The 12,436-nt window shown below is 40.1% G+C and overlaps 1 protein-coding gene across 3 annotated transcripts in view; it reads right to left on the reverse strand.

The window, feature by feature from the left end:
• Ano4 (anoctamin 4) overlaps window positions 1–12,436 on the reverse strand; it is a 341,279-nt gene that overhangs the window by 135,639 nt on the left and 193,204 nt on the right. For all 3 annotated transcript variants that reach the window (XM_048357392.1, XM_048357385.1, XM_048357401.1), the window contains 2 exons: window positions 5,349–5,485; window positions 3,012–3,170 (listed from right to left, as the gene is read on the reverse strand). In XM_048357392.1, the coding sequence (XP_048213349.1) occupies window positions 3,012–3,170; window positions 5,349–5,485 (296 nt within the window). The remainder of the gene's footprint in view (window positions 1–3,011; window positions 3,171–5,348; window positions 5,486–12,436) is intronic.

Below are 12,436 nucleotides of genomic sequence, written 5' to 3' on the forward strand. Positions count from 1 at the left end.
GCATGATAGCACATGCTTATAATTCCAAGTATAAGCTAGGCATAAAAAGGAGAATTTTGGTCTAACATGTGCCTGAACCAAAAGCAAGATGCTAAAATAATAACAACAACTAAAAGTTAGAGTACTTGCATCACAAGTTCAATGCCTTGAGTTCAAATGACAGTGGCATCATAAAAAGAGGCAGAAGAAAGAGAAGGAAGAGGAGAAGGAGGAGAAAAGACAGTACACTATGCATAAATACAAACTTAAAGACTAAGATTTATCCAAGACCTATTTATAAGGCATAAGAAAGAGTTTCTGGGATCTACCAAAGGTAGAAAAAGTAAGACATTCAACTCTGGTTTTGTGTTTTTGTTTTTGTTTTGTTTTTTGCTCCAGGATAATTCACACTGCCGTAGTCTTTTGAGCAAGCAGACTACATGTTGCTAAAACGAGAACTTGTTCATTTAAGGTAATATGCATCTCACCACTTTCCAATTCTGTGGGAGACATTCCAGAAAAAAACTACTTCTGTATCATAAACATGCTAACATCTGCCCTATCCAAACAAAATGTTGCATGTCTGACTTCAAAGGTCTATCCCTCCATGTTGAGGAGCAGAAGCAAACATCTGTAGGGCCATGAAAAACTCTTACTAGACATGAAAAACTCTTGAAGCTTCGCCAAGTTTAGAGCAGATCTGACAAGAGTTACACAACTCATTTTACAGGGCCAACTTTCACAAACTCACATTTTCTCTGGGTATACAGTAAACCCATTTTAGATTCCTATCCAAGGCCAGGCTGAGCTTCGTGTTTACTTAGTTCTTCCTTAAAACTCCCCATGCAGATAGAAAGAATGTGGTCTATGTACACGGTGGAATTGAAGAACAAAACTGTGTCATCTGCCAGGGGAGAAATGGATGGCAGTAGAGAACATCAAATTCTGGCAAATTCTCAGAAAAAAATCACATTTTCTCTCGTATACAGAATATATGGATATACATATATATTTAAAAGATGTTTTCTCATATATGCAGTATTTATTTATAAGAAGACAGGAAAATAGAACTATTTGGGAAAAGGACAGAGATAAATGGGAGGAGAGAGATTGAAGAACGTAGAGAATAAAATTATGACCATTATGCCCCTAACAGCTATTTTGCTTCTGTACCTTTGCTTGCTAACCCATGGGGAAGTAGAAAAATACCAGCAGTCTTCCTATAGCTACTCTGTAACGCCCTCCACACCCCTCTGTGAACTCTGTACATACCCGAACCTGAGCACTGGAGATAACGGCCATCTGGCCCGGGACGTGGTTAATTGTCTGTGCCCCAAGCCCACTCAAGGTTGGACATGACTAAGTGCCCAGTCTCAGACCCCGGCCCAGATCTGGGCACAAGAGACAAGAACCATCTGGCTCCAGGAATGTGGCTATGTGACCACTCCTGGAGGCCCATCCGAATCTGTACCCCAAGGTTAAGGCCATCTGGCCCATACATTCGGTGGGAAAACCCAGGCCAATCCTGAGGTGACCAGTAAACTAGGGCAAATGTCAACCAATCATGTACTTGTAACCAGGGGTCTTCCCCAACTTCCCTGTACTTGTCTATAAAAGCTGTGCTGGAATTGTGCTCAGGGCCTCTCAGCGTCACTGGCAACGAGTGCGCGGGGGTCCAGGTTCGAACTCGTAATAAACTACCCTTGCAGTTTGGCTTTGACTCTGGACTCTGATGGTTGTCTTTGGGGGGCCTTGAAATCTGGGCATTACAAGATAAGAGAGGGTAATGGGGGGCTATGTGAACAAAGTACGTTACATCCACCTATGGAAATGACATCATGAAATCAATTTTCTGTGCAATTAATTAATGCATAAAGATAAAACTCTGGTTGAGAGTGGCTCATACCTATAATCATAGCTATTTGGGAGGTTGAGACTGTTGGGATCCAAGTTCGAGGCCAGAAAAGTTCAGAATATCCTTCTCAATGAAAAGCTAGATGTGGTGGCATGTACCTGTTATGCTGGCTGCACAGGTGGGTCATGACCAAGCACACTGGGCAGGAAGTAAGATCTTCTATCCAAAATTATCAGAAAAAGTAGGGCTGGAGATGTGGCTTAATGGTTAGAGCACCTCTTAGCAAGCACAAGGACTCGAATTCCAAACTCAAGTATGGCAAAAACAAAACAAACAACTTTCCCTATGCAGTGAAGACATGGAAGAAAAAGAAAGCAAATCTCTGGTAAAGTAACTCTTGAGCTAGGAAGCTGATACTATGTAAATGTCTCTTAAAACTGAAATCAACAGCCAGGTACAAGTGGCTCACACCTATAATCCTAGCTATTCAGGAGGCTTGAGATCTCAGCGTTGTGGTTTGAAGCTTGCCAGGGCAGGACAGTCCACAAGATTCTAATCTCCAATTAACTACCAAGAAGCTGGAAGTAGAGCTGTGGCTCAGGTGGTAAAACAGTCTTAAGCACAAAATCTCAGGGATAGAGTCCAAGATCTGAAATAGCACTAAAAACAGCACCAAATAAAGTAAAGCTTATTCAAACAAAAACAACTGGAACCATTGTAAGTTCCAGCTGTTTGGGCCCAAACAGCCAGCCAGTTTCTTCTAATGAACAAGGATGACAAACTCATTATGTTTTCTGGAACACAAAAAGACACTTCCCAACAGGAGGTGTCACTGCAACTCATCCAGCATTTTCTTTAATATACGTGAACAGAATCTCTCATTCACATAGAGAAGAAGCAGATGTAGGGAGTCACGTAAATAATCACCCTTGAGACAATCCGTTTAATTGGAATAGAATATTTTGATTGTGATGAAATCATCTGGCATCAAAATGCTCTCCAAGGCAAATGATGCTTCCAAAGTCTAATTGCTGGAATTTCCCCCAATAGTGAAGATTGGCCAACAGCGACTAAATGACGTATTCTGGTAACCTAAGGTCTAACAGTCCAGTTTTAAATAGATTCTTGAGATGGACAGATGAATGCTTATGGTGTCTTATCCAGGTCAACTACTTACCTCTTTCTCCATTTGTAATCCTTCTGCTCTGATATTTCTTTCAAATACGTCTCTCTTTTCAGTCTGGGGGTTGGATTTCCTGTACACGAGAATATAGTCTATTCGACACTTGCCGTCCCTAAAGTAAAGTCCATTTGATTTGTTTCTTTCTCGAACTATCTGCAAACCAGAAGAAAGGGATTCATGAAGCCAATCATAAGCCTGAGCTTCAGGCAAGTTATATGAAAGAAAAGTTCAAACAAAATGATGTTTTCACTATGTCTTATTAAAGTTGCATTACCGCGCACACAAAAAAAAGCAGCTAAGAAAAAACAAAAGATTAAAGAAGCACTAGGTCAAATGGATAAAATATGAAACATCTGAAACTATTAAATGTTGGCAAAGATGTGGGGCAACTAAGAATTAATTCATGCTAACAAAACTTTTTTAAAGAGTATAAAATTCTGTACATTGAACATGTCCCAGGGGCCAACTACTCACAAGTCTGAGATCTGAAGATCATGGTTCAAAGGCAGCCCAGGCAAGAGAGTCCTATGAGACTCTAATTAACTACCAAAAAACCCCTCCAAAAACCTGGAAATGGAGCTATGGCGCAAGTGGTAGAGTGCTAGTCATGAACAAAGATGGTGAGGTATAGTGCCTCGTCCCTAAGTCCAAGCTCTAGGGCTAGCACCAAAACAAAAAAATCACCAACTGTAGGAAACCCATGGTATTGTCTTCTAAAACAGAATATTTGCATATCATAACCCTAGAGAAATTCTTGGTAAGACAACCAAGGGTCATGTATATGAATATTCATAGCAACACTGTGCATAATAATAGAAAAAAGTTAAAATTTGGAATCAGCTAAGATGTTTATGGTCAGACAATAAATGAATAAGCTGTACATGAGCATACAGTTGAATACCATACAGCAGTGAACATAAATACACTGTATTCTTATCTAACAATAGGCATGAATCTTCCAAATAATACTTACAGGAAATCAGTAAGTCACAGATGACTTCATACCACATCAATACTATTTTTTATAAAAGGCAAAAATTAATCAACCTCAGCAACAACCTTCCATTTCTGAGACTATTTCTTCCTCAGTAAGCTAAGGGGATTAAATCAGCTGTTTTCTGAGGTCCCTTCCAATGCCTCTCCACTATCCCACAGTATCCATGTGAGGAGATGGTGATAGAATGAGTTTTTTTTATTAAGAAATTAAAAAGTACTAATAACAGAAAAAGGCATGGAAAGTAGTAGCATTTGAAAGGAGAGGTCTACAAGGCTTAGTGTGAGTTAATCATTTTCCTTGTCCTCCATTGTTTTCCTTTCAATAGTTTGGTTTTGTAATAACAAAGACGTGAAGAGTCTATGACAAATAAATTACTCTGATTCTGTGTGTCCATCACCTCTACCTGGTACATGCTGAAAGAATATACTATACTCCAGTGAGACACAAACTGAGCAACAGATTTCTTTTTCCAAAATGACACGGACCAATGGGTCAATTTGCAACTGTAACTAAGTTTCCAGAGAAACATGAAAATTCAGTGAGACTTTGTAAAACATGACCTACTAAAGGTAGCTATATATTATATCATCATTCTATGTGCTAGGGATTCATACAAGGTGTTCTACACTTGTAAAGATTCTTTTGACCAGTTAGTGGCACACAGAGTAAAATTTAAAATGCGAGGCAATTTCACAAAGCTTTCTTTGTACAAATAAAATATCTCTAGGTATAAGAGAAGGCAAATGCATGCTTCACTATAAAAATAAAAACCTTTTGAGTAGATTTAGTATCCCTGAAATATGATAGACCCATGGCAGAACTTCAAATAAATGTAAGTTGTGTCCTTGTCTTCCAGGAACCTGCATTTTGATGAGGTGATCACTCTAAACAGTGCATTGGAACATGTTGCACAAGTTCCTATCTGAACCAAGAATTGTATTCTTAAAAAATTACACACTCGGGGCTGGGAGTATGGCCTAGTGGTAGAGTGCTTGCCTTGCATACATAAAGCACCACATATATAGAAAAAGCCAGAAGGGGTGCTGTGGTTTAAGTGGTAGAGTGCTAACCTCAAGCAAAAAGAAGCCAGGGACAGTGCCAGGCCCTGAGTCCCAAGCCCCAGCACTGGCCAAAAATAATAATAATAATAATAATAAATAAAATAACAATAATAAAAAATAAAATTACATACTCTCGGGATAGAGCAGGGAAGCAGGAGAAAATGAGGTAATGAGTAACACTGTTCAATAAGAAATGTACTCATTACCTTATACATGTAACTGTAACCCTTCTGTACATCACCTTTACAAATAAAAACAGTCACATACTCTTACCTCTCCCCCGGCTTCTAATCTGCTGGCATCATCTGAAGTACTTGTCAGGTTTCCAGGGTGAAGGAGAGAATCGTCATCTTTGCAAGGACTATTGACAGCTTCTAATTCATCAAAAAGAATATTGACATCCTTGGCCACTAGAACCAAAGCACATGTAATTAAAAAGTGAGGCTTGGAATCTGGGATCTTGAAATCAACCCTAAAAGAAAAGACAATATCCCTTTAGTTTCCTCTGCCTCTCTTTGCTTCAATAATACCTTGAGTGACTGGTATATCATTTCCTAAGAGAAAAATTGTGTGATATGTAAATAAATTTGACCAGCGACAGTGTACTCATTAAAAAAACATGAAGAAAATGTGAAGCAAAGTGCCTCCATCATATAAATATCATTTGTCTCCCACTGTAACAGGGTGAGCTTGTTTAGATTTCCTTCACATAGTGGTTTAGCACAAGACACTTCCATTTAAGACTTCTTAGAACTCACTCTCTAGGTTGGAGACAAGCTATACATTTTTACTGCTTTCATTTGTTCATTTAAGTGTCACATGGCTTGATAAGTGAACCCCTCAAAGGGCCATTTGCAAGGCTTGCATAGCTTCATGATCTTTTTCTTCCTTTGTGACTGCTCTAAGAACAAACAGAGAAAGTCTAATACAACAGTGAAGCATGCAGTTAAAAGTCCTGCCTTACTTAGACATCTGATGATGAGCTGAAGGGATGCAATGAATCATTCAAAGACTGTCTCTAAATTCTGCTGGTATTCTCATCATGCTTCTATAGAAATGACAGTTATGTCCCAGTTCCACCATGTTCAGATGTCCTACTGTGTTTAAAATTAAGCATCACTAGAGAGGGAGAGAAGGTAGGTGTGGGCTCCTTTTTTACCAACAGAAATTATGGGCTGGTATTGTAGTTCACTTTTTCTTTAGTTGTTTTAAAAATAGCCAAGTGTTTGTAATCCTAGCCTGTCATCCTAGCTACTCAAGAGGCTAAGAGTTGAGGATCATGGTTTGAAACCAGCCTTGGCAGAAAAGTCCATGAGACTCATATCCAATTGACCAGCGAAAAGCCATAAATGGATGGGTGGCTCATGGTAGAATGCCAACCTTGAGCAAAAAAGTTAAGGTACAGCATACAGGCCCTGAGTTCAAGCCCCAGTACCAGTGCATATGTATGAGCACACACACGCAAGCGCACACACACACACACACACACACACACACACACACACACACACACAAGGCCAAGTGTCCTTGGCTTTTAAGAAGCACAAAAGAGGGCTGGGATTATGGCCTAGTGGCAAGAGCACTTGCCTCGTATACATGAAGCCCTGGGTTCGATTCCCCAGCACCACATATATAGAAAACAGCCAGAAGTGGCACTGTGGCTCAAGTGGCAGAGTGCTAGCCTTGAGCAAAAAGAAGCCAGGGTCAGTGCTCAGGCCCTGAGTCCAAGGCCCAGGACTGGCAAAAAAAAAAACAAAAACAAAAGAAGCACAAAAGAATTCATGGAAAATTAGGTTCTTCAGCATAGTATTTTTATTATTTTTCATTCAAAACATTTTAGTGATATGTACCTCGTGCATCAAGCACAGTTATATGGTAATCAAATTGGTGTGGCTTTCTGCCAGTGTAACAAACAGACAAGCCCAATTAGTGTAAATCGTGAAGGCAATAATGGAAAAAGCCAGTGTTTGATACAGAGAGAGTAGACATGAGCAATGTAGTTGGGGTGATCAGGTTCTAAAGCTGTAGCCAAGCACATGACTTTAAGCAATTCATTTAATTCTTCAAGTTTCCCTTCATTGAAGTAAAGGAGATGAACGTGGGAATAAAATGAACATTTACTGCTTGCAGTGGCAGGCTGAACTATGTCCTCCAAAGTGATCTAATCCTTGGAACTTGTGACTGTGTTACTGTATATTACTAAATGTTTGTAGACGTGATAAAGCCAACGGTCTCAAAATCAGAACATTATCCTTGGTCACATGGGTAGACCCAATCAAATAATGAAGGGTTTTAGGAGTAGAGGGTAGGTCAGACAGCATCAGCGTGGGACTGGAAGTGCTATGTTGCTGGCCTTAAAGATGAAGGATAGGACCAAGAACCAAAGAAAGCAGATGGAAGATGGAAAGGATAAGAAAAAATGATTCTGCTTATAGCCTCCAGAAGGAACAAACTCCTTGATTTTAGGACTTCTGACATTCAGAACTTTAAAAAATAATAGATGTATGCTTTTTGAGGTCCCTATGCTTGTGATAACTTAGTAATGCAGTTAAAAGAAAACCAATACACTTGCAAGAAGTTTTTAGACTATAATACTATAGAGTATTCATCGTGGTTTGGTTTATTTGATCTTGCTTTTCACACAGCTGTGGTTTGGAATTATCTACACTGGGCCAGATCTACTTCAGATACTCAAAAAAAGGAGCTAACACTTTTTGAGGAGGTATAGTTTATCTAGTATGTGGAGAAGTGTCAAGAACAAAGATTTACCTTTGTCATGAAGCCACATCCCCTCCCCCCAGCTGTTCTCCACTCTCATTCATCTTCTCTCAACCCTGAACTCAATCTGTAATGACCTTCTGTATTCATCTGTCTATTGGTTCTTCACCTCATTAGCATGCAGGTTCCACAGGGCTGGGTACCTGCTGGCTTTGCTCATCTGGCACAGAGCAGGTCTTCAACCTGTATTTGTTAAGTGACAAAATGAAGGCTGAACAGCCTCTGAACTGAGAGGGCTCTCCTCCAACCCCTTGGCCTAGGACTCTGGCATATACGTTACTCCTAACATAACTCTTATGCACAAGCCACAACTCCAGAGTTTCAAATACAATGATTAAATTTCAAGTAGATGTTGGATCGATTCGAGCCATGGGGTGAATACATCATTTTAACACAGTAGAATGACATCCATACAGAATCCATACAGAATATACAGGTTCTGTATATTCTGTGGGGTTTTAGGGCTAGAAAACTCCCTTACAGGGGTGGCTAGAGTTTGGATCTCAGATGTCCTCCAAAGGCCCAGGTGCTGAAGGTTTTGTCTCAGTGTGACACTGCTGGGCGATAAATAGACACTTTCAGAGGCAGAGCACAGTGAGAGGCCTTCTAGTCATTATTTTTACGCCTTTGTAGGAAATGGTGAGACTTTGGCTTCTTCCTTTTCTTCTCATTTTCATATCCTAGCCACGAAGCAAATGGTTTTACTCTGCAACATACTCTATGCTATGATGTGATATCTCACCACAGGACCAAAAGCAACATGCCCACCAAACATGGATGTGGAGCCAAAGTAAGCCTTTGCTCATTTAAAGTTGGTTATCTCAAGTACACATTACAGTTGCAGAAAGCGACCCCAGGAAACTGGTGCAAAGAAAGAAAGCAATTGCTGTGGCTATGTCTGGTGATGTGAAAACACCTTTGATATTGGTTTGAGGGACTCAGGAAAAGTTTGGAGAAGCAAGCTAGAAAAAGCTTAGGCTGTTGTAAGTGGAATTTAATAAGGGCTCGGAGGACCCGAATGCAGGAATGAAGAGCAAAAGGGCTATGCTGATTAGGTTTACATGGAAATGAGGACTCTCCTGAGAATTGGACTAAAGGCTATTGCTGTAACCAGGAAAAATTCACATGCATTATCTTTATGATCTGAGAGTTTTCAGGAATCCAGGCTTCAAGTGAGTGACAAGATCAGAGGTGATTTCAAGGAAGTAACACTCAGGCAGTGGCTTGAATATTACTAGCTGTTTTTACTCACATTGATAAGGAGAATGGGGAAGAAAGTAGTATTGGGCAGAAACATTTTGAAAGTTTGTTGTTTGGCCAGCAAAGAAGCAAGGGTAAGTATGTAGGCTGGAAAAGTGTGGTTGCCAGTGATATTTTTAAAAAATAAGCTAACAGTTTCAGGCAGGATGGTCTATCCTAGAATCCCAGCTACTTAGGTGACAGAGATCAGAAATACCCATTTAGTGAGCTTCTAACTATTTAGTTAGTTTAATAAGATTCATGTCTAGGCTCTCGATGACTAGCTTACCCAAAGGACAAACTATTGGATATGTACTCACACTTTTGCCAAGCAAAGGAAAAGAACAAACTAGGTATCAGTATCACTGTCTAGTGGTGGTACAGTCAGTTCAACGAAGTCCACTCTATCTGTGGTCCTCAGCTGGGACTAGTTTGTTTCACTGGCAACAAGTGGCATGGTTTGGAGATATTTTTAATTGTCACTATTTGGAGGGTGGAGTAGTGGTAATCATATTTATTGGGAAAAGACTAAAGGATGTTGTTAAACACTAAAATAGAATAGCTCTACAACAAAGGATTATTCATCCCCAAATGTCAGTATGGTAATACCTTATTATTTACAGTTGTGCTTTCTGCAGTTTCTATTACCCAAAGTCATTCATGGTCTACAAACATTAAATGGAAAAGTCCAGAAATAAACAACTCATAAGTTTGATATATTCACTGTTGCATGCTGATATATCATGCCCTCCTCTTCATCCTTCCTTAGAATTAAATCATCCCTTTGTCTAGTGTATCCAGGTTCTAGATGCTACCTACCAGTTAGTTACTTAGTAGCCCTCTCAGCTCCCAACATAATACATAGGACTTGCTGTTATCTGCAATTTCAGGCCTCTACCAGGCATCTTAGAATTGATTCCTTCTGGTAGTAACAGTGAACTAGTGTAGTGTTAAGGTAGAGAAATGCTCATCCACATTAAGGACCCAACTATTGATTCTAGAGGGAACAGCTAACAGGAAAATAAAGGAAGAAACCCTTTGTTTTTCCTATTGCTGTCCATCAAAATTATTACCTTTAAGTCATTGTGGAGTATAGCACACACCATGGGGAGCCAACATTTAGAGCCTACGGGATATCATGGCATTCTTAGCATCTGGCAGCCTCCACTGTCTCCCGGTAAGGTGAAAAATCTTGAGAATGTGCAGCTAGAAGTGTTCAGCAAGCACAGTGCAGACTGTGTGAACTCCAGAGGCACAGGAAACATCACCCTTCAACAACGTTTGCCACTGTTTCTGATATCTTCAGCTTTAACTACTAGGTTGGTGTTAGGAACACATTATAAATGATGTAAACTTCTATCATTTCCTTCAGGAGAAAAAAATAATCCTCAAGTACCAAAGTTAAGTAAAATTTAAAAACCTTACTTATTCAGCAAGTACCCTTTGAGTGCTACTGGGCTCACATACCGTGCTGGCTAGTAAGTGGGGGTAAAGTATTAAACATGGCAGACATGGCCTTTGCTTTCCAAGAGCAAGGAGGGAGAAGCAAGGCCCCTGTATTCATAGACATCACAAAGATGCTACTCAACATCTAAGGTCACTTGATAATGAATTCCATCACCTCCTTCATAACTTTTTCTTCAATAGAAAAAAAAAGGTGGATAATTATCTGCCTAGTAGGATTCTGCTATTTAGGCTCATTAAATGAAAAAGTGAGCCAAATGTTCTGAGGAGTCAGTTAGAATAACAAGAGGGAGAGAGAATGCAAAATCCCACCAATCCAAGTAAGGGGTCTGCACTGGGATTCAGGAAGGGCTGTGTGGTCAGAATTGGCCAGCAGAGGTGGCTCAGGGTAGGTAAAGACCATCCATTTGGGAAGGCAAGAGAGATCCTCCAGTGATTTTTTTTTAACAAAAGTTAGTAACGCAGCCTAAAAAATATACTTGGGAGCAGAAGAGCAGAGACTCACGTCCAACAGGTAATCAAGGGTCCAGGATCTCAAATTGCTTTGGAAACCAAGCTGGAATATCTGAGTAGAGCATCACACTGTGCAAGAGAAGAGATTTCTTGGCACTGTCTCTTACTATACAAGAGCAGATCAATCAGGGGTCAGGAGGCGGGCAGAGTCTAATATTCTTTATGTGGTGCTATGGTGAATTTAGTTTGCTGATCATAAAACTACTTATCACATATTTGCAATTATTGCAACTATTCCTTCAATGACAACCACTAGGGAGCTAGGCATTGGTGGCTGTAATTCTAGCTACTGAGGGGGTTGAGATCTGAGGATCATGGTTTGAAGCCAGCCTAGGCAGAAAAGTGCCTGTGAGATTCTATTCTCCAATAAGCCACTCAAAAACCAGAAGTGGCACTGTGGCTCAAGTGGTAGAGCGCTAGCCTTGAGCATAAAGAGGCTCAGGGACAGTGCCCAGGCCCTGAGTTCAAGCCCCACAACTGACTAAACAAAACAAAATCACATCATGTGGGATGTTCTTGTTCATTCTCTCAAGAAAAGGCATCACACATGTATTGCAAGTAGTCAATAAACAGTTGAACTAATTACGAGTTATTGTCTGCTAGTAATTCCTTGAACCAACATTGGGTGTTAGGTACTAGAGATGCAAAGAAGACATGAGTGGTAAGTCCTCACAGACAGAAGGAGGAATGTGGGGATTTCATGCTCCAAAGGTAATGAAAAAGTAAACAGCAAATGTGCTTTATAAATAGTTTAAAAGCATAGGAATCCAAAAAGAAAAATAGCAGAGTTTGATGCGTTGCTTCCTCCCCCACCCACCCCTCCTTTATTTATCTTTCTTCTCCCAGGTATATGGGAACAATCCTTTGTTTCAGTACAGGAGGACTTTAACCTCAGCACTTTCCTGAGGCAGATAAAATAAAGACCACTGAGAGCTGGATGAAGGCTTTATGGTGTAATCCAAGCTTCCATATTTGTGCTCTACAGTGCCAGTTCAGGACACTATCTTTGTCTTAAGCTCCAAACTATTACGTCTGAAATGCAGAATTCTGGAAGCATTGCCTACGGACCTGAAATGTCACTGGGAAACTCACATCACAGTCACCTTCAGGAAATAATTCAGAATGAGAAAACAAGATTGCCTATATCTCCATTTTAACATGTCTAAGATTATTCTATATAAAGTCTGTGTTTTCGTGTAGAGTAGATTATCATTCAGGCAGAGAAATATTGGCATAAGAAAAAATCAAAATTAAAAAATAAATAATAGGCTGGGTGCTGGTGCCTCATACCTGTAATCCTAACTACTCAGAAGGCTGAGATCTGAGGGGTGTGGTCCAAAGCCATCCTGGTCAGGCAAGTCTGTTCT

Source organism: Perognathus longimembris, chromosome 1 (genome assembly GCF_023159225.1).
Source record: "Perognathus longimembris pacificus isolate PPM17 chromosome 1, ASM2315922v1, whole genome shotgun sequence".
Taxonomy (NCBI): Eukaryota; Metazoa; Chordata; class Mammalia; order Rodentia; family Heteromyidae; genus Perognathus; species Perognathus longimembris.